This window comes from Peromyscus eremicus, chromosome 7, assembly GCF_949786415.1.
Source record: "Peromyscus eremicus chromosome 7, PerEre_H2_v1, whole genome shotgun sequence".
In the NCBI taxonomy this organism is placed as follows: domain Eukaryota; kingdom Metazoa; phylum Chordata; class Mammalia; order Rodentia; family Cricetidae; genus Peromyscus; species Peromyscus eremicus.
The window spans coordinates 80,765,443-80,789,050 of NC_081422.1; the positions used below are offsets into that span (position 1 = coordinate 80,765,443).

Consider the following 23,608-nt stretch of genomic DNA (forward strand, 5'->3'; position numbering starts at 1 on the left):
ACGAGACACGGAGAAAAACCCAGGGCAGCTGGTTCTTGGTATTTCATCATGTGACTCTCTAGTACCTCATTTTAAGACTTGTATTTAAAGGTAAAAATGATGCCGCCGTGATAGTATTTACAAATATACAGATTTTTCTGCTTGGTGGACACCAATCACAGACAGCATAATGGCTCAAACACTATTTCAGAGAAACATCTTGGGCTTTATTGTTCTGGAAAGCTGCAAAAAAGCAAGGCAGACTTGCGTGACCTGTGAGAGGTAAGCAAGCTCCTTTCATGTGGACTAAAAAAAACCACATCTCTACAGGGATAGACATGCTGCAGCACAAAGCGGCTGTGCGGTGGCCCATCAGATTTTCCACCGACCTTCCATGAGAAACCACTCCGACTGAACGCCAGCAGTGGGGTTTCAGGGAGGAAGGGTGAAGGAGTTAATCTTATAAATTTCAGCTAAAACAACAACAACAAACATCTAACCTGAAGAGATTAGGCCAACACTGACAAAGAACACCGAGTTTTGAGTGGTCCCTGTTAGCGAAACTCTCAAGGGTCTGCAATTCTCTGTCTCCTGCTTTTTAAGAAACAAGTTTCTCTCTGTCAGCCTGAAGACTCAACAAGGTGACAGACAATGTCTTCGGTGAAACTGACAGAAATGCCGTGTCTAGCCAACACGACTGGTCTTGGACAGCTTCAGCGTCGAGGGCACTGCACAGAGCAGAGTGGTATGTGTCTGTGTAAGTGCTCATCCCCAGGGGAATGTACTGACTCCACCATCACCTGCCAAACCGCTGCTGGCTTCTCCACCACTTGCTTCCTTCAATTTCTTTACAATATTTTCAAAAGGCCCTGGGAAATGTGCTGTATGGTAATGAGGAAACACAAAACTCTAATGAGTCTAACACCCCCTGGATGTGTGTAAGTGGTCCACACACTTCTCTGCGTTTGCACAGTGGCTCCCCCAGACGCAAATCCATAGATGAACTGGCTTCTGATGCTCATGGCGTCTGTGCATACTGCAGGTTATTTCACTGCGTCAGAATTGGCATCTACATGGACAGCACATTTCTATACAATTCTTTCCAAGACTGACCTGCACCTGTTTTTAATCAGCATGCTAAGTGCTGCTTCAGATGGCCTCTCAAAGTTCCAAAGTCAAGAAGACCCTACGTCTTACTTGGACACAACCATCAAAAGTAGGTATACCAGTCAACTCTCTGTCCAGCCATCCAAATTTTAATTCTTCTCAGACAATTTTTTTACTTTTGTCTAAATGCTAAGAAATTATTTAGGCTAGGATCTCTCTCTCTCTCATGGTCTTCAAATGTTCCCCAGGCTGGTTCTAATCTGACCCCAAAGCCACATCTCAATGTCTCAGAAGCCTGGGATCACTCACAGAGGCCCTGCAGGGAGGGCATATGTGGGCCAGAGTCAGGCAGCAACTCAGATCCTGATGTGAGATCCAGTGTGCTCCAAGGGCTGCAGCTTCTGCCCTAAAAAGGCCAGACTACAGGGAGGGCAGCTGATGGCCTTAGAGAAGTCAAACGCCTGCGAACCGACACTGGAAAAGTTCTTACACTCGGCCATGCTGCTAACACAGTGTAAGGCAATTCAAATACCTTAGGTCAGCCATCTTGAAAGGGAATGAAGGAGCCCTGGTGTGACTGACTAACCTCCAAAGAGATCCACTTCCGTAGTGACAGCTGGCACAGCTGTGGTAGTTGAGGCAGAAGCGGAAGCGGTTTCAGTGGTTGCCGAAGGAGGGGAAGGTTCTGGTGCAAACGGGTCTGAAATCGGTGCTTCAGAGGGGACGGAAGAGAGTGCGGCCAAGGAGTCTGTATTTCACCAGAGACGGAGCAAAGGGAGAGAGAGGAGGGGAGGACAGGAGCTAGACCCGGTTCCTCCGGGCCCCAGGAAGACAGCTGTGGACAGCTCTCACAGGAGGAGGAGGAGGAGGAGGAGGAGGAGGAGGAGGAGGAGGAGGAGGAGGAGGGGGAGGGGGAGGGGGAGGGGGAGGAGGAGGAGGAGGGGGAGGGGGAGGAGGAGGAGGGGGAGGAGGAGGAGGAGGAGGAGGGGGAGGAGGAGGAGGAGGAGGAGGAGGAGGAGGAGGAGGAGGAGGAAAGAAACAAGGCTTTACTCACCCTCTCCCAAAAGGTCTACCGATGTCCAGGTGGTGGCAGCATAGGAAGAAATAAGAGTTCCAGCTGAGACATCTGACTGTGCCAGTGTGCAGGCAGGCAGGGCAAGGGGCAGGCTCACCCGGACCTCCTGTGCCTCCCCAGACCCATAGTCATTAGAGGACAAATGCATTACCAACTCTCACCATGGGATTTTCAAGCAGGAAGGGACCCTAGGCCAAGCTACCCAAGTTACAGATGGAAAAACAGAGGGTGAGGGAGGCCAAGAGACTACTTGAGTCTTAAATAACTTTGAAAAACACAATCTATATCCAAAAAGAGTTTTCCCCCCTCATTATCCCCAGCAGATCCCCTTTACCTGTTGTGACTGATGTCATTAACCTATAATCAGCAGAATTTTGTTGCCTGTTCTTTTTTTCTTTCCCACCTCCTCCCACTCTCCATCTTTGAGACTGGGTTCCCGATGGCGCCCAGCCTAGACACAGCCACCTGTCTAGGGGTGGTACTGACCACAGGGGCCCTGTCATGTCAATCACTAATCAAGGAAGTTCCCCCACAAACTTGCCCACAGGCCCGGCTGATGAAGACAACACCATTCTGAAGTCTGTGCCAAGATGACAATTCACCATCATGGCAGGTCTCTCTTAGTAACTGTGTCAGCGGTTAGACAGTCTTGAAACCACGATTGGTAGAGGGTGAAACCATACACACAAATTAAAGTAGGAGGATTCAATTCATTTACAAGAGGTACATAATCAAAGGCCCTTCTTGCACTATTAAAAAAAAATGGCTAGAAAATGTTCACTGTAACAAATGGAAGTTAAATCTCGTAACAAAGAAACTGACATTCTTCAGTGAGTCACAACTGGATTGTTTCAAGTTACTATGAAGATTAAATGTGCTCATTCACTTAGAGGGCTTATCCATCCCTGGAATACATCAACTGTTCCACACGGAAAGCTAGGAGCACAAACTTCAAAGCGCCTGTAAACCTTCCAGTGTCTGGTGTGTGCATGTCACACTGTCTCCAGACTCAAACCCCAGAGTTTCTTAACGTGGGAAGAAGTGGGTCCCAAAACCCACCTGTATTACAGCAAACAGTCCACGTGGAAAATATCAGTTATATTATCCCATAATATTATTTCTCAAATGCATCTTGGTTATTTATTTCAATTTTAACAAAACCCTAGCCACAATCTTATACTTCTTAAAAGGCAGAAATTTTACTTATGAGAAGAAGCTGAGTGCTTTTCTAGTTAGATACACAGGCCCAAAAACCACTCCTTTACTTTTGCTTCTGAAACACAGATTTATTATGAACAAAGGAAAATATTCTTTCTATTACGAAGGCAAAAGTGGATTTCAAACCGTCTCTGTGTTTTTTTCTGTCAATGGGCTTGTTATCCGTCTGATTAAAAACTAAATTTATAGGTAAGTGTAAACTATATTTATTAAAATATGAATTTGCTGAAATTTTGTTGTCTTATACTAATATAAGAATATTATCATTGCAATGTGTCTCCAGAAATGGAAATGTGTCCATACCTACAACCCTACGAAGAATTCACAGACTGCTGAGGTGGTCTTCATCTTTGCATACCGAAACCCTTTCACTAAAGGTCAGATGCGGATGTCGAAACAAGCTTCAGAGTTCCCATTTTACTGTCTAGTTCTATAAAACTCAAGTACTACAATATTCAAACACAGAGGTGGCTTGATGTTAGGAAATAAGACTGGGAAACTGATTTCATGCTTTACTTAGTCAAATGAGGCAAACACATCTATAAGGAAACAGCATCCTCAGCTTCAGCAGATCTCTGCAGGAGAAATGCGGGGAGGCGAAGACCACTTTCCCAGTTCATTTTGTCTTTCTCACGCTTTGTGAGTTTTATTATTTTTCTTAGAGATTGAGAATTATTTATCAATAAACCTCCCCCATCAGCTTTTCTGTTGCTATCTGTTGTTGCAGTTCTGGGTGTTGACACACACACACACACACACACACACACACACACACACACACACACTTACACTGTCTAACCCGGCAGGCCGGCCTTCCCAGCTCACTAAGGTCTTTGCATTGCTTATGAGACGCTCGCCCTCTAGTGGGGAAGGTTAGAAAAAGAAATCACTTCAAGGGCAATGGTGAAGGTCACCAAGTGTCTTTAGCATTAAAAAGCATGAACACAATATTGAGATCCTGTAGAAACCAGGAAACTAGAAAGAGGCCATCGGGAGCACATTGCAGTACAAGGTAGGAAATAGAGAGGGGGAGTCCTGGGGATAGAAAGTTTAAGTAGGGAGAGGGTGGTGGGAAGGGGAGATGAGGAGCTAGCTAGGTGGAGGGTTAACCTAAAAAACAAGGGGTATGAAAAGCCATATGGAAACCTATTATCTTGTAACCAAGTTTTAAAAATACAATTTACTATTTATTTATTTATTTATTTATTTATTTATTTATTTATTTATTTGAGACAAGTTTTCTGTGTTAAACAGTCCTGGCTGTCCTGGAACTCACTCTATAGACCAGGCTGGCCTTGAACTCACAGAGATCCACCTGCCTCTGCCTCCCGAGTGCTGGGATTAAAGGTGTGAGCCATCACTGCCCGGCTTGTAATTTACTTAAAAAAAAAAAAAAAAGAGTTTGAAGGGAAATAACTTGTGTGGCTGGAAAAAGTTGCTTCTAGGTGGGATGTCTCCTGACAAGTTGTTAGTCAAAGAGACCACAGAGGCTCAGAGAGGCTTTCCATGCAATAGAGGCTCCGGAAATTCTTCTTGGTTTCCCCCCAGTATTAGATAATAAGACCCCATTGCTGAAGATACTATATACCTTGGTTGTATAATAGAGAGAAATCAAGCTGGAACTGAGCTGTAAGATCCCTCCCTGCTGGCTAGACTTCACAGTCCTGGAAGGTTCTATATTAGCTGCTGTAGGAGAAAAGCCATCAACAGATTTACCCAGGCAATGTGCCAGGCAAGATGGACCTAAATGTGCACCAGTGGTGCTACTGTTACGAGAGTGACCTAAATGTGCACCAGTGGTGCTACTGTTACGAGAGTAACCAACCGCCCTCTGATAGGACTCGAGGCTCACTCCACAGCAGGGAATCTATGCCTGGTACTGTAAAGCTCATCCAAAACACATAACAGAGAAGAACATGGTCCCTGGGGGGAAACTGAATACTGTTGTTCAGTTGAATTGCTACAGAGTCAAATGATCTTATAAATATTTATGTGTATACCATAGACAAATGCTACTCTCAGCCTTAATGAGAGAAGCCTCTCTTCCAAGTGAATGGTGGTCAACGCACAGACTCATGGCTATACAGGTACTGCGAATAAGTAAACAGATGAGTGCTTAGCTCTTAACAAGGTATTTTTTCTGTCCTCTTTAAGGCTCAGGGAACACTGTGGCAAAGAGAGTGAAAAGAATGTAAAAGCTAGAAGATAGAAGGGTTTGAAATGGCATCATCAGGCAATACTAAGCCACTGCATTCACAAACCCACAGCAGCTGCTAATGCCTGCACTGGGTCTGTATAATAATATATCCCTCAATAGTGAGGTGCTGGAGGAATGGCTGAGGGGCTTACTCCTCAGTGATAAACTACTTGTTACTGATAGATCTGGGAGAGGGGGAGTCATCGCTTCAGTCATGTACACTCTGGTGACCTCACCAGACTCCAATGCATAGTTTCAATCTAATACTCATACAGATGGCGTCGATTAAAGTAAATGAGTCACAGACAAAACCAAGGTCATGAATCTGGGAAAAGGACTGGTTCGGATGGGGAAGTCACTGACGGGACTATTGTGCTAGTGAGTCTTTGTCAACTTGACACCAACTTGGGCTATCATGGAAAAGGGGACCTCAATTGAGGAAATGCCTTCATCAGACTGGCCTAAAGGCAAGCACGTAGCCACTTTCATGACTAGTGATTGATGTGAGAATTGCCCATCCACTGTAGGTGGTGCCACCCTTGGTCAAACCGTCTTGGGTGGTGTAAGAAGGCAGGCTGATCAAGCCAGGTAGGAGTGTTCTGTGCTTCCAGGTTCCTGTCTCAACTTCCCGTTATATTAGACTGTAAGGTAGGCTGTAAACTGAAGAAAACGTCCCTCCCAAGTTGCTTTTGGTCCTGGTGTTTTATCACAGCAATAAAAAGTGAACTAAGAGAGATGGGAAGGAGGTAAGAATGGGGTTGGGGGTGGTAATCAGAATATATTACATCCATATATGAAACTGTCAGAGAACAGAATTAATTAAAGTATGAACACATACCAACTTAAATGCATGACAGAATTAAAAATAACACATTCAGGTAACATCCAAAAGTCTTTTTTATATAACCCAACAAATTCATAACTAAAACCATTTTTTTATTATAACAGCTTCAGTAAGTATGAATTTCATGGCTGAGAAAAATCTGACTTGAGGGCATGGAGCCGAAACACTATCAAAGAGGAAAACACAGTAAGTTGTGGGAATGAAATCATTAGCAAACCAAAATAAGGTTATTTAAAAGCTAAAGCTCAGACCAAATGAGTGTCTTCAGGAAGGAAGTCCTTATGCAGGCTCTTCAGCCACTGGTTCCCTTCTCAATGAAAGGCAATACCGTTAGCTGAAGTTTAAGGGGCAAATTTAAACATTTAATAGCTACAGCCTTAACAGTTGACTATTCCATATAGGAGAATGTTAAAATGTTTAAAATGCCCACACTTCTAGCTGTCGACTTCGGTTCCGAACTGCTTACTGCTCTTTAATTTTATTACCAAACCCTGGGTAATAAGATGAAGGGATTACAGAGACCAGAGGATGGGCAGACTTGGGAAGAAACAGGCAACAAGGACCAGTGGGGGAGCCAGGAGGCCCCTCCCTGCCCGGATGTTCTGATTTCTGCCGCCTGACCCACACACTGCAGCTGCTCATAAGGAATCCCCCACTGGGATCCACAGTGCAGTCACTATGGTTAGGATTTCTGGCCATGGGCTTTGCAATAACGTAGCTAATGTGCCCCAGCCTCCACATTCCTAGAGAGAAAGCTCCCAGTCAGAATGTACTTCTGGTGTTACACTGACATGCTTTTAACAGGCCCACCCAGCGACTGTTTAATTATCTAGGGCTACGTAACTTCATTTGACTTTCTTACTGTTAATTAAGGACGCTGATTCTGAAATGTTATATTAAATTACAGATCTTGTCTCATAGTACTAGAAATATTTTCTGCCTGGGAGACAAAGTAACCTAAAGGTCATGAGTTTTACTGCTTCATTGGATAGCAATGGCTTTGTATAGACCCTGAGCAATTTAGTCTAACATTCTATGTGTGGTGGTTTGAATAGGAATGACTCCTATTAGGAGGTGTGGCTTGGTTGGAGTAGGTGTGGTCTTGTTGGAGGTGTGGCCTTGTTGGAGGAAGTAAGTCACTGTGGAGGTGGGCTTAGAGGTCATATACACTCAAGTTACTTCTAGTATGGTACATAGTCTCTCTTTCTGCTGCCTGAAGATCAAGATGAAGAATTCTCAGCTACTTCTCCAGCTCCATGTCTGCCTGTAAGCCACCATGGTGACCGCCATGACAATAATGGACTAAACCTCTGAAACTGTAAGCCAGCCCCAGTGAAATGTTTTCCTTTATAAGAGTTGCCGTGGTCATGGTGTCTCTTCACTGCCATAGAAACTCTGACTAAGACATTATGCAAATCCCTATCAATATCCAGTTCCTCAAATGCTTCCAACCTGCTTTATCACCTAACCGTTTTCCTTTTACAGAATTACCGCTTTTCTCCATGTTGATTTCACTGTTGTGTCACAGTGTCTTAACCTCCTTGAGAACTTTACTGATAGTTTGCTGTTGTAGAGCACAGCACTCACAATTATTTTAATTTTACTTTATCTTCAATGATTTTAATCAGGTGTTTATGAAAAGCTGGTTTTTCTGAGACCTGTGAATCAGCTGGAATTGAAATGCCTAGATGTGTTTCCTTTCAGCCAATCAGTGTAGGATTGGCTTTTTCTGATACAAACAAGAGCATAGTAGATTTCAACTCCATGAAGCCAGATACAATGTGAATCACAACACCAACCCAAGCACTATAACCTTGTAATACAGCCATTTCTAGAAAATAATCACTAAGAACAAGATTTTAGAAACACAAAATGTACTTCTTTGGTTTCAACCTTAGATAGTATAGGCTATTTGAACTTTTAAACTACATTGTGCAGAATTTCTTTCAAGTGTGTACCTTGATCAGCTGAAGCCACTCTGAGCATTCTCCACCACACTTCTAACACAACTGTTGATGTAATAGTGCATATGTAATAATACCAGCCCGGATGAAAACAACCATAGAGAACTCACTCACCTCCCCACGCCGTGGCTCCCCCAGCGGCTGGCGGCGGTACAGGCGCTGCCGCCCCCGCAGCCGCTCCAGAGAAGTCTGGCTGAAGATCAAGGAGATCGCTGGATGGCTTAGCAGCACTAGAAAGAAAGCAGAACTTCACAATCAGACTCTGAAATATTATAATGTAAAGTGTCTGACAACAAAGACCTGTGCAGACGATGTCGAAGACTTGCGTGGCGTGCACAAAGGCCTGGAAAATCACTGTTGTAAAGGAAGAGACGTGTGGGCTTTGAGGGGCAGATGGTCTCTGTCACGCCTCAACTCTGCCATTATAGCAGAAGTAAGACACTGACAATACAGAAGAAAGAAACGAATTACCACGCTCCATCTCAATAAAACTTTATTTATAAAAATAGGTGGTGAGCTGGGTAAAAAACTACAGGGCACTAAAACCCAATGCTCTGAGGTTATCTTTTTTCTACTTTTTTTTTTGTGTAGAAAAAAAATTGTCTTAAGAACCCATAAACTAAATACTACTAAACTGAATCACAGCTAATCTTTCCCCTAAATTAGATGGTAATAGATCAAGTTTGCCTCTCAGTGGGCTCACCTTACTTTGAGTAAGCTTTTCAAAATTTATTTATCTGTGTAAATTCTGAACAGAAGCCTAAGTCTTGGGTTCAAAGCGTGGGCAACCCCCCCACCCCCACCCCGAGTGTCCTGGAATTGTATTCAAAATGCGAACTTTCAAGCTGATGTTGTTACTTCATCAGAATCTTTATTTTAACAAGACTCTCCTAAGATTCCCGGCTACATAAGATCGGAGGAGCACTGACTACAGGCTGGAAGCCCTCAGAATCCCAGGCTCCCCATCTGACTTGGTCTTTACCTTTTACATGGTAGATGCCCAAGCACCGTTCTACTGAAAGAAAGGAATCCGCCACACTTAACCCCCTGAAGGCATTGCTTAATTCCCAAGTCTGCTTCAGTAACATACTTAAATACAACTAGACTAAATATCAGAAAAGGGAAATGCATTTATTAATTAAAAGCTTAAACAGGGGGCATGTGTGGGGTCCATGATTTGACCCCAGCACCACACAAATAAGAACATTATAAATAAAAAGAGCTTACTCAAACTTTTCATAAGTAACAGTTTATTTGGGTGTGCCAAGCATATGAGAGGCAGAAGTAAGCAAGTGTAGCATTCAGTAAACAAGGCAGCAATATATAGATTCATTGCTGCTTACAGCTGAAGCTGCTCAGAAAGAATTGGAGCCTCTGAATAGAGTGAACTCATAAAAGTCGCAGACGCTCTCAAAGGAGGCTAAAATCCTCACAGTAGAAGAAAGGCGACCCCAAATTGTTATCTGTGGAAGCCCTTATGCTTCGGTCACTCATTTCAGGCAGTTCTGAGATCTCAGCCATCCTGGTGTCCCATTACAGGGCAGCCAGGTGTACTACAGTTGATTGGGAACATTCCACTGGTCTCTTCTATCACGTTAGCTGAGTTCATTCCAGGACCAAGTAATCAGCCTGTACCCGTGAGGTTTACTCAATTGACAGGGTTTCATTCCATAGCCCAGTTTGGATCCTAACTTGTTATGTATTCCAGACCGGCTTTGAACTCATGATCTAACTTCCTCGGTTTTCTGAGTATTGGGACTACAGGCTTGCAAACCACACTGTTAATGGTTTTTAAGCACTCTGAAACACCTTGAAAGTTTCTCATAGGAAGAACTGATTTTCATTAGATACTCTGCATAGCATCCAACCTCGCAGTATATGAATCTTTCTTCCAGATGTTTCCCTAAATTTATGAGTGACAGCGTCAGTCTTCCCAAGGATTTAAGGGGGTACAGGCTCAAAGTCACTCTAAGATCCCCAAAGGATTTATGTTATACTGCAAAAGTAACCCCCCCCCCCCAGTCATGCAGTATCAGGACTGGATTTCATCCGGCGAAACTGTCTGGTATCAGTACAGTACATAAAAATACAACAAAAACCGAGTCAAAACATTAAGGACCAGTTGGCTACATACTCATGAACTGACCTGACAGGGACAGCCGCAGATGCCGTTGCGAATAAGTCAACCGGTGGGGACGTGTCGATAGTTTTAGCTGGTGTAGAGTTCGGAGATGTAACAGTTGTGGCTGGAGAAGACTGAAAGTGAAGACCACAACACAGGCCGATCACACACACGTCCAAACCTCACTGAGCCATGGGGCTGTGGTCTGCAGACCCAGCCATCCTAAGCATTTATTCTGCAACTCCTCACAGGAGGAAAAACTTGGGAGATATCAAAACCAAGAACTGTAACAACCACTACTCGGGTTTGAACAGTTCAATGTAACGTACATAACATTTTGTTAAAATATTTGGTCTAACAGAGGGACTTCTAGTTGTATATTTAAAATCAAGCTAAACATATTTACTGAACTTGAAGTTAGGAAACTACCTGTCAAACATGACCAATGGTGACTACTGCTAGACAACCAGGATCTTTTTTCTTTTATCTAAATATACTTCACGTGAAATCTTCTCAGACGACTTCAACATCTGGACTTTAACATAAATATTTCATAGTTGGCAGGGGAAAATTCACAGGTAAGATTCAAGTCACTGACAATCTGAGGATACGACTCTATCTCATCACACTGTGAAATAAAAATTTTAAGGTGAAATAAAATCTAAACCTTTGGGCTGAGAAGATGGCTCAGTTGGTAAAACACTTGCTGTGCCAGCACAGGGACCCAAGTTCTGTCCCCCAGCACCTATATAAAAAGCCATGTGCTGTAGTATGTGGGTGTAACCCCAGCACAGAGGTCAGAGGGCAGAGACAGGTAGAGCTCTGGATCCCACTGACCAGCTAGATCAGTGAGCTCTGGATTCAGTCAGAGACCTTGTCTCAAAAAGTAAAGTCGGGGGCTGGGGATTTAGCTCAGTGGTAGAGCGCTTGCCTAGCGAGCGCAAGGCCCTGGGTTCGGTCCTCAGCTCCGGAAAATAAAATAAAATAAAGGAGGAAAAAAAAAAGTAAAGTGGACCTAGAACAAAGAAGATACCTGAAAAAAAAAAAAAAAGAAGATACCTGATGTCAACTCCTGTCTTACACACACACACACACACACACACACACACACACACACACACGTGAACAGGTCACACATATAGAACACACACGATTTCTTCTTCAAGACAGGGTTTTTCTGTGTAGCCCTGGCTGTCCTGGAACTTGCTCTGTAGACCAGGCTGGCCTCAAACTCACAGAAATCCGCCTGCCTTTGCTTCCTGAGTGCTGGGAATAAAGGCATGCATCACCATCATCCGGCAAAACACACACACACACACACACACACACACACACACACACACACACATCTTGTTTCCTATAAATTTATAGAGATGTTAATATTTTATATATTAGAAAATTAAAAATTTTGTGGTCACTATTCTAATTCTATTTTATCTAGTATATTTAATTTTCCAGGAAATAAAATGCATGACTATCAGGATCAAGCAGAGGCTCTGCCACCCAATTTCAAATACAGCAGATTTAAAGGAAGCTTTAAAAAGTCACAAAAATCATTTTGAGACAAAAAGATGAATAAGAAAGTTATGGGAAATTCTGCCATTTCAAGAATGTCCAGGATTTACACACGCCACAAAATAACTAATCATGCTATCAAAGTTCAATAGATACGTAGCTGCCAAGTGTTGAGTGCCGTGGAGAAATAAACACTGGACACGATTAAGGGCATATTATCCACACCGGACACTGACTGCTCTTAAAAAAAAGGTGGGGGAGAGATTTCAATTTTTAACTAATACTTGTAAATAAACTTAGAAAAAGTGATGGTATATAAAGTAGCAGGAGGAAATGGGAGGACACCACATATACTACCACACGAATGCAGAAATGAAGGTGGGCATAGGCCCATAACAAATGCTGTGTAACAAGAACCTCTAATGTAATGTGAGACCTCAGAAAACACAACACCAATCAACACCATGACTACACAAAACAAAACATCAGAAAATTTTTATTTGGCTAGAATATCAAAAGAGACGGTCCTAAAGGAAGCCCTGATTTGGCCACACTAAGGAGTCGTAAGCTGGAGCTGGACATTTTCACATAGGCAACATGGTGTGTTTCTGTATCAGAAAAGCTGAAAAGATTTCTGCTTAATTTTTTTTTCCAGGCCCTGTGAGAATTTAAACAGCCAGCCAGGCACAGGCAGAGCATATGCTATTTGGGAGTCTCTGGCACAGTCATAATGACATCCCTGAACATCTGTAATGGCAGCAATTACATAATGGAGCTGTGTCAAGGAAAAAGCACATCTATTACACTCTGCCGGAAAATACAACGGCAGATGTGAACTACAGGCCCGTGAGAGTGCACGCTCTTGTCAGGGAAAACCCTACCATTGTCCTTCGATCCGCTCAGAATGAGGGAGAGCTGAAGGAACTACTGTGATTACTCTAACAGGCATGCTTGGGGCAAAGGCACCCACTGACATTTTTTTTCCTGTATCATTAAAATACACATAACACCCTGTTCCTGATCTATGTCATAGATTCACGATATGTGAATTTTAATTAGCAAAATGTTATATAGATACATACGGTTTCAGCTGTCACATAAGTACAAGTAAAACTCACCTATTTAAAAACTCAGGTTCTAAGAGAAAGCTAAATCATATATAATTTAATCTTTTCTCAAAAGAAATGTAACTCCTAGCTGCATACTCCAAGTAAACTGAAGGTGGAGTCTCAAACATATTTCTGTATTAGACATATTTCTTAAGAATTTTTAATTTATTTTTATTTATGTGTGTGTGTGTGTTCCTGACTGTCTGCATTAGTACCATGTGCATGCAAGTGCCTGCACAGGCCAGAAGGGGGCATCAGATTCCCTTGCAATTGGAATCACAGGAGGTTGTGAGCCACTCAGTGTGGGTGTTGGGAACTGGACCTGGGTCCTCTGCAAGAGCAGCAATCGCTCTTAACCACTGAGCCATCTCTCCAGCCCCTCAGCCAGACGTTTCACACTGTACTTTATGTCAGTACTGTTCGTCATACTGAAAATCTAGAACTAACTCAGATACCTACTGGAGGGAAAATGAACAAACTGGTGTGTGTGTGTGTGTGTGTGTGTGTGTGTGTGTGTGTGTGTGTGTATAAAAGAATGTTATTCAACTTTAAAAAGAAAATCTTGGCCCATGAGGTCAGGCTGAGCCCCAAAGGCATATTAAGTAAAATAAATGAATTACAAAAGGCCAGACTGTCTGGATCCACTCAGATGAAGAATCTTTATAGAGGCAGAAAGAATGGCAGTTTCCAGGGACTGAGGTCAGGAGGGATGGGACATTACTGTTTCATGACTCTGGACTTTCATTTTTGGAAGACGAGGAAAGTCCTGAGAGTGTGTGGTATGACTGCTGTATTGCAGAATGAATACACTTGGTACTTTATACTGAACAAAGCGACACGTCAAAAGAAAGCACCCCGAGAAGCAGACCAACTTACCTTACTTAATGGAGAGGGAGCACCAGATCTAGAGGAAACACAAGAAAATGAAATGTGAATGCACCTGCGGATGTTTGCTGAAGCATCAGCTTGGTGTCACATCATCTGGTGTGAGGATTATTTCCATGGAGCTCTTTATAGCAACAGAGGAGCTTACAACGCTTGTCTTTTACTCAGTGATGTCCTTTTCCCAATAGTGCCACTGACTTAATATCTATTAATGGACATTCTTAAATTCAAATTTTTTTTTTTTTTTTTGGTTTTTCGAGACAGAGTTTCTCTGTGTAGCTTTGCGCCTTTTCCTGGAACTCACTTGGTAGCCCAGGCTAGCCTCGAACTCACAGAGATCCGCCTGGCTCTGCCTCCCGAGTGCTGGGATTAAAGGCATGCGCCACCACCGCCCGGCCAAATTCAAAATTTTTATTTTCTCTCTAGTCATTATTGTTATACCCACCAAAAACCACTGTTAAAATTTCAATTTCTCAAACTTCTCCAAGGTTTGTAAAAAGGCACATTATATAAACTTTAAAAAAGGAATACCTATTTATTATTTCAAAAGTTAGAAAGCTCAAAAAGAATATCATATATTGCAAGAAGGAACTGTAGAGAAAAAAGGCAAGATCCCCGTGAGTCGCGTGAGTGAGCCAGACTCAATATGCACAGCCACACCCTCTAGCTTGTGTTACTTTCATGCCTGTAATGAAAACTTTTCAGGAAAAATATTCCCATCTGTTTGTCATAACTATTGGGAGTTTGAAAGAGAAGAGCAACTTGGATGATTATTTCTGAGGGAATATTAAGGAATGAAAGAGTCTTTAAAGTGAACACCAATTCCAGCACAGGTTGCAGACAGCCACACTTCTGGAACATATGCTTGCACAGTTCACACTTCCCTGACCTGGGGTGGCACAAAATAAATAATAAGAAAAAAGTGAAGGCACTGTGTACTTTAGTAAGAGGCCGCCGCCGCCAGGGTCAGCTGTTAGGATGGCTTTCGTTCAGGAGCAAATACTGATGTTAGTAATTGGGATTTTGTTCAATACTATGCAAATTCCACCTATTTACAGACACTATTTGCCAACTACTACTACCTTCTGCATGCCTATAATTTCCCATCTTAGGGAGGCTCTACTGAAGTGAAGAGATTTGGTGTTTTTCCATCTACAGAAAAGTGGACGTAGGAACCTACGACTCTAGTGCACCGCAGAGTTGAAATATCACAAACTTTTGGCTAACCTTTAATCCCACTTACATCGTTTCCCTTCTTATATATGGAAAACGAAGGAAATTAAATATGTCATATGAAAAAAATTAAATAAAAAAGAGGAAAATTAAAACTTAATAAAAAATAATGTTTACTTGGCAAAAACAAAGAAAGAAACCACAAAACCCTTTGACATGGTCACTTTCTGAGAATAAATTACTTTTTCTCTCAGTCAGGTTTCATGAGCCAATCCTTCGTGGTACTGGTACGATGAGGCATTGGGTATAATAAGCAAGACTCCTGAAATATTCATCAGCCAATGCACAGATAGTGGGAATGGCGTCTACTCCACAGCAAGCACACGTAATAAAACTGATGGAGCGCTGCCCTCTGCTGTTAAGGAACAACCTCAAGCTGTGTGAACGAAAATCATGGTTGACATAATCCTCCTCTGCGAAATCCCACAGGAACACTCTTACTAGTGATGCCTGCAGCTCTCCCATGGACTAAACAGACAAGCAAGAATGGGCTGCCTCTCCTGAGCTGTCAGGAACACTCTTACTAGTGATGCCTGCAGCTCTCCCATGGATTAAACAGACAAGGCTGTCTCTCCTGAGCTGTCAGGACACCTGCTGACTACACTTCAACTGTCTCATGGCCGCCAGCCGTCTTCATCACTGGGGGCTAAGTCAGCTCTTGCAGGGGAAAGAGCACATCCTGCTGTTGTATTACCTGAGCACTTGATACAGTGTCTAGCATTTTTTTTTGTGTGTGTGGGGTGGATATTAATTGAAAATTTAAGTAAGAATGTATTTATGTACTCATTTTGTAGTCACCAATGAACCAAAAGTTTTAAGAAATTGTCTTTGGCATGACAAGATAGCTCAGTGGATTAAAGGTGCTGTCCCCCAAGCCTGATGGCTGAGTCTGATCTCTTAGACCCAAGTGGTGGATAGAGAGAGCCAGCTCCAAAAAGAGGTCCTCTGACCCCCACCCCATACACACACAAATAAATAAATAATATGTAATCAAATTATCTTGTTTGGAACTAAGCTGTCAACATGAGTGACCTCTGTTCCCATTGGCTCTATCCAGCCTTTGCCATAACATATTCACAGGTGTTTCTACAGGGCCATTAATCACGGGCTGAAATCTGTTCCAAGCCTGTCTGCTATCTAGAGTTTGTCCCTGGTCCACATTCAACCCTACCCTAAAGAAAAATCCCACGGGCTGGCACATTTGTTCTTCCACCACAGTTCATAAATAGCTGCTTTTTGGATATTTCTTGCTTGATATTCCATCCCACTTGTTTGCCATCGACACTTAACAAAGAGAAAATGCTACAATTTTTTGAGTATAAACAACAGCCTTAATTGCAGACCAATACTCATTTTTTATAATTTCAAGTACAGTGTCCTGATTCAATTTTTGTCAACTTGACACAAGACAGAATTATCTGGAAAAGGGAGCTCCCTTGTGAAAATGCCTCCATCAGAATAGTGTGCAGGCAAGTCTATAGGGCATTTCTTTAACTGATGGTTGATGTGGGAGGGTCCAGTCTACTGTGGGTGATGCCATTCCTGGGCAGGTGGTCCTAGATGGTATAAGAAAGCAGACTGGGCAAGTAAGCAGCATTCAGGCGCTCTGCTCCAGTTCCTGCTTCCAGGTTCCTGTCCTGATTGATTTCCCTCCAGGTTCCTGTCCTGATTGATTTCCCTCCAGGTTCCTGTCCTGATTGATTTCTTGCCTTGACTTCCCTTACTGACTGACTGTAAGCTGTAAGGTGAAATAAACCCTTTAAGTTGCCTTGGTCATAGTGTTCATCACAGCAATGGGAACTTAACTGTGTCTTATGGAAACTTATTACATAGAGGATCATTGGGAAAACTAAGGCACTATTGATAATTTTAAATGAGAATGAATGACCTATATTGCAATCTAAGCAAAAACTCTTAAACTGCTACAAACAGGCATAGGGACTTTTCCTAGGCACATAGCAAATGCCAACGTTTCTTTCAAAGATGGAAATACGAGCTCTGAAAAGAAGAACTTTTGTTATTTACTTGATCCCCAACAGTAATTCCTATGTAGTGTTGAATATGAATGCTATCCAGAAAAATGCAGAGATGTAAAAGTCTATCAATAACTTGTGAACAATTTTAATTACAAAAGACATCTTGGGTTTCCTACATGCTCAGCCTAACACATAGTATACTACAATGGAAATAAAATTAATTTCACTTTTTTATACCATGGAATCATACAAGAAAGAATATACAAAGGTTTGTCATACAGCATTCCACATTATTTAATGCCTATCAGTGGACATGAAGTACCAAAAGTAAATGGCATTCAAGTCTATTATAGCAGCCTTTTTGTTTTGGTTTTCAAAACAGGGTTTCTGTGTAGTCCTGGAACTTGCTGTGTTAGACCAGGTTGTCCTTGAACTCAGAGATCCTCTTGCCTCTGCCTCCCAAGCACTGAGACTAAAGGTGTCTGCCACCACATCTATCTTTTGCTTATCACAGCAGACATTTGCAAATGCATATACATACGCACAGGCTTAGAATAGTTTTGCATTGCTATGGGATGGCAAAGAAAATATTTTCAAGCCATCTACGCTCCATGTAAAATTGCCCTGGCCTTCTGCAGTGTACCAGAAGAAAATCTTTTTGTTTATTTATCAAATGAAATGCCTTTTGTAAAAATTAAGAGGGTTATTTATATGCCTAAGAGATACTGCTAACTTTGATCCAATAAGACCCAAAGGAAGCAAAACCATTCTTGCCAGTCACCTTGGGAGGAAAATAAATATATAGTAGAAACATAGATGCATGAGATGAACACTAATTATTTTTCAAATTTCCAAATACCAAATATGGATTAGCAAGTGGTTTTTGTTTGCATTTTTAGTAATTACCAAATGCAAAAAAAGTCACTTATCATAGTACTCACCCTTCACTTAAGTTCCCATGTAAGCACAAATATACAAAGAAGAAATGAGTTAACTATTACAGTTTGTTTTTTTTCTTAAAATCAGAATAAGAAAAGATAGATTAAAATGTGTTTTCAGCCAATTAATGAAAGGAATATGGCAAGCATAAAGTGATTTTAAAGGAACTAGAAAAGTTATTCTAAGCTGAATGAATTTGGCTATGGACTATGTATGGAGTTTTAGTTCCTGTTTCTAAAAATGCCCACTGATAATTTTTGTCAAGTAGCCCACCTTGGCCATAAAGGTGTAAGTTCAGAGTCAAAAGCTGGCTAAAGAGGCTGTGGTTGGAGAAAGAAGGTTCTGGTGAAGGCTGCACCGGAAACTTCAAGAAGGAACATGGGGAGGTTGGCAGTGCCCAGCTTGAGAGAGCAAAGGCTTGGAGAAGTAGCTTACAGCACTCAACAGGGACAGACAGACTGAGGGAACATGCATACGCAAAGTCCTTCAGCCACTGGAGCAGGGACATTCTTCAACTTTCTGTCTCCATTTGTCTAAGTCCCAGTCAACTCATCTGGCTTCCTAATATTCCAATAGGTGGTCCAGTGTATTGTTATGTGGTAATCTCACATCAAAATCTGGCCAACCATAGCTACACTGTGTAGATGAATTGCTAAGCGGTCTTATTAATAGAAAACTTGAGAGCCAGGTATTGGGGTGAATTTTGAAAGATCAGAAAAGCAGAACAAGCCACAGTTAACCTCACCTCGGCAACTCCTCATTGGATCCTGTTTCCATGAATCTTCAGACTGAAAGTTTTTGAGTCCTCACCCAAATGGATCTCAGCTGAACTGCTGCTAAAAGCCTCAAAGCTTAAAAGACTCTAGTTCCTGGTTTTCACACTTACATACCTTTCTACTTCCTGCCATCACTTCCTGGGATTAAAGTTGTGTGTGTCACCATGCCTGGCTGTTTCCAGACAGATCTCTGCCTCTGGATTGCTAGGATTAAAGGCACATGCTACCATTGCCTAACCTCTATGGTTAATATAGTGGCTGTTCTGTTCTCTGACCCCCAAATAAGTTTACTGGGGTGCACAATATGTCAACCACAACACTGGACCACAGCCTGGCCCTAAAACAACCCAGAGAGGTCCTGCCATCCATCACTTAGACTGTGTGGCCAAATATGCCTGAAAAACTTCCCTCCTGAAAATTTAAATCTATACCATTTACTATATATAAAACTATACTTGGGGGAATACACAGAAGAAAAAACACACAGCTAATGAAAAACTCTAACATCAAGATATAAGCGTAGGCTCTGAGAGGATGCTCAGGGAGGGAATCATAAAAGAGTTAAATTTTCACAGCTCTGTCATTGACAAAAATAAAAACAAACAGACAAACCCAAATCTATGTCCGGCCTGTAGCCCTGCAACCATTAGTTCTTGACCTATCTGATGAGCTAAGTGAACTCTAGTAATGACAGACTGCAAACTGACGGTGTAGCAGGGCCTGTATTCAGTGTGCAGATAACAAAGTATAAAATAATCCCCTGCCACTTAGAATCAGAAATTCACTCGGAATCACACATGTGGATAAACAGCAGCAATACAGGGAAGCTCACGACTAAGGAAGGCTTCCTGAGTGGGTGGGGTTGCAAAGGGCCCACCCAGGAGGCACAGGATTTACGTCAGTGGGAGACAACCAAGGCTGAAGAAATACCGTAGGAACAAGGCTGGAAAGTAGCAGCCTTGTGAACAGACAAGCCCAACGATGTCTGCTCCAGAGGTGGTGAAAAAAGGAACCCGGGCATTATTTTGTACACAATGAAGAGAACAGCCAAGAACTAAGTACCCAAGCCCGAAGTCATCAAAACCAGCAAAACTGCATGAGCCACTGCCTGCCTGCTACTCCCGTCATCAAACGATTCTGGAGTAAACCATCAGCAGCATGGTATGCCAGGCGCTCAAGGGGTGCTCGCACTGTAGTTTGGAACATCAGTATTCGAGGATGCTTGTGAACTTCTGCTTGTTTTAGTCACAACCAACCACAACAGCTCTAAGTTTTAAGGAGTGACTTCTAAGGGCAGGTTCAGTCAACCTGCTGTGAGCCACTGATTCCTCTGCTGCATTAGCTGTAGACAGGCTGCCTGTGTAGAAGGTCAGGTGTCACATGCTAGAAGAGGAAGGGTAGGGTGTCAGAAGGAACCCTGGAGACTGGCAGCTAAACACACCCTGAAACTGCACTGGAGTAGGTTACCCCCTAAGAAATCTCATTCTCATAAAAAACCACTTGGTATATTTCATCTTATTCACGGTATACAAGCAATGCGTACTTGTTTCCAGGTTTCTTTCCTTCTAAGGTATTTAGATGTTGTTCAAGGGTCTCCATAAGACTGCTGGGAGCCTACAATAAGAAATAAAAAAAAGTCTGTGTTGTTCTCTTTCAAAGCAAGCACACTTTAACACCACTGTAACCCTGTATGGTGGAAGTCTATCGAAGCATCCTCACATCTGTGTGAGACAATTCCATCCCAGGTCCTTTGGTATTTAGGTATTTAAATTCTGTGGCATCTCAGATAGGCCCATCTTAAATAGACTTACGTCCATTGCATACCCAGGGACATTACAACATGGTTTCAGTGAAGGGTGTTTACTATATTGGATGGGCGTTTACTAAGTTACCTCTTGAACAGACTAAGATCGAGTTCACTACCACTTCATAAAGAACCACAATGAAAAGAAATAGGCACTTATTTGCACCCAAATCCAAAACATATGTGCCAAAATATAAATTTATAGAAATTTGAAAATACAGTAAAAATTCATTTATGCATGCCTGGTTAAAACATTAGGAAATATCACTACCACACTTTAAAAAGGGGTTAAGTGGCAATAAGAATGTAACCTTAATACAGAGTGGCAATTAAGAGTTTCTAATTATTCAGTATTTAATTTATATACATAATGAAGTAACCAGCAAATATAATAGAACACTGTATATCAACAGATTTGATATATTTCAATCCTTAAAAAATTCTTCAGTGTTTCTACAGGTAAAATTTCAGGCAATAAAAATGGTATTTTATTGTATATTCAAAGGGGAAATAATGGTTTCTGCAAATATTTGCCCAATCTATTCTTTCAGCATTAGAAGTTGAATATGCTTTTTCTTTTAATGCAAACTAGACGTCAACAGTATAGACATTCAGAGAAAAGCAGTTATTGATGAAACATCTGCTTACATTTATAGTACCTGTAGAGGTACTATCTGATATTTGTTTTTAATGGGAAATTAAATTTGAAGGACTTTGCACTAACCACGCTAACTGCTAAAGTACAAAAAAAAAAATGACAAAAAATTCATCTAATTCTGTATTTTACTGCACTTAATGACAAATCAGATTCTTATTAAGGTTTTAAAATTTTGAATGTTTAGGTATTTATTTACTATTAATTTTCATTTTTAGACTCAAATTTTCAACATTTATGTGATTATTATATGTAACCATGATAATAAATGCAAATTAACTGTAAAATCATGACTATATATAAAAATTACTAAGTGAATAAGCATATTGACTTGATTCAAATTACAAAAGTAGGGTAGAAATGGACGCCTCTATCAGCAATGTCTAACAAACGTTAGACTTCAGAGTGAAAGGGCTGTGAAAGCATCTAAGAAGTCTAGAAAGTGATGCGAATCAGAATTTCAAATACAGTTCAGGTGAAGGTTTATTCAACAATTTCCAACAAACTCCAACTGAAGATAAACTTCTAAGTTTCAAAAAATAATTTTTAAGATGGCTAATGGAAATTTTGTCCTATACGTTAGATTCTATATTATAAATAAATGCTCATTAAATAAATATGCATTGTAACTTTAAACAGAAACTATAACTGAGTTAAGCCTTCTTAGGTGGATTTTTATCTGATAACTCCACATTTTTCTCCCTATCAATGTGTCACTGATGATGCTGACGATGGACCAAAGGGGCCTGAAAACAAATGTACATTTTTTCCCCATATTTCCATATAAATTACGGTGGGAAACACGTATCCAGTCATAGAATCACTCTTTATTCCCAAGACCTGTGTCCTCTGCCTGTGAAATGCAATGCAAATACAGTATGATTCTTTTGCTCAGTGCAAATTAAGAAGTTCAAGAAAAGCAAACACTATGTGTAATTTAAAATGCAGAACGATACATGGATACATGGATAGGACCCACAGTCTCCAGCCTGTTAGCACTGAGATAAACAAAACATCAGGAAGACCGCTTGTAAACTTCATTCTTCCTGGGAAATTTCTGTTCCCCATTCCCTCTTTTTGGAGACAGGATCTTACTATGGAGCCCTGGCTGGCCTCGAACTCAGAGAGATCCACCTGCATCTGACTCTCAAGTGCTGAGACTACAGGTGTGTGCCACCACACCTGGTGGGAAGTGTTTGGATAACTGAAAAAACCGGACACTGAAGTAGAGATCCCAACAGCTGAAAGCGAGACCTGTCAAGACCATGTCAAAACCGATGTACTCCAGGGGAGTTACCGAGCCATGCTCTACATATAATTAAGTTTGAGCCTTTTATCCTAGAGGATTTAAAAAATGCTTTAACGTTTATATTTCTCATAAGGACTTGTGAAGATCCAGGAGAAACAAGTTCTTCTTTGAAAAAAAGAAGTCCTTTGAAAGGAATGTCCAGGAGCACATGATGCATGCCTTCTTCATTGTTGGTGGTACAGCGACTCCTGGACAGTAGGCAACACATAAAAATGCCCCCCCCTGGGGTGGGGGTGGCCTCCTGAACCTCTAAGCAGGAAAACTTTCAGAATACCTCTGCTGCAGTGAGAGAAACTTAAGGGAAAACACCGATAGTCTGTAGCATCTTTATTTTCTCATTTCAGAAAAAATGGTCAAGTGAATAGGTCAACCAGATGGGTACACCAGTCCAAAGAACAGGAATTGGCCTGTGACAGCTGACAGGTAATAGCACATGTGTCACAGAGTCATCAATGACATGATCTTTAAAATGAGACTCCTCTTTACCAGCAGTCTCAGGTCAACCCAAACTCCAGCCCTCAAATCCTAAGAGTTAACTCATACATGGAGTTTAAAATTTGGGGCACACACACACTCCAAACGGGAAATACTATTATGAGAATTATTTTGTTGAAATAAATTAATAGTTTGTTGTGATGCCTAGAGTAAAAAAAAAAAAAAGCATCTGTCTGCCATTTATATGCTTTAGATCATAAAACATGAAAAAATACACAAAGATAATTCAGATTTTGGATTAGATCTCAGAAACCACTCCAAGTGCCGAGGAGAAATATTTCAGGTGGGAGATCATATTCTCTTCTTCCTCAAAACACTACTTTACATGTCTTTTGGAAATGCCATTGATCGTCACAAATCACTTAAATGTGCTGATACTATATACACAATGGGTATTTATTGTTCA

At 41.6% G+C, this 23,608-nt stretch overlaps 1 protein-coding gene across 1 annotated transcript in view; it reads right to left on the reverse strand.

Moving 5' to 3' along the window:
* Snap91 (synaptosome associated protein 91) overlaps positions 1 to 23,608 on the reverse strand; it is a 115,467-nt gene that overhangs the window by 30,759 nt on the left and 61,100 nt on the right. Inside the window, exons 9-15 of the mRNA XM_059267047.1 lie at positions 20,483 to 20,553; positions 18,166 to 18,171; positions 14,007 to 14,034; positions 10,531 to 10,640; positions 8,499 to 8,614; positions 2,141 to 2,155; positions 1,673 to 1,834 (exon numbers count right to left, since the gene is read on the reverse strand). Coding sequence (XP_059123030.1) covers positions 1,673 to 1,834; positions 2,141 to 2,155; positions 8,499 to 8,614; positions 10,531 to 10,640; positions 14,007 to 14,034; positions 18,166 to 18,171; positions 20,483 to 20,553 — 508 coding nt within the window. The remainder of the gene's footprint in view (positions 1 to 1,672; positions 1,835 to 2,140; positions 2,156 to 8,498; positions 8,615 to 10,530; positions 10,641 to 14,006; positions 14,035 to 18,165; positions 18,172 to 20,482; positions 20,554 to 23,608) is intronic.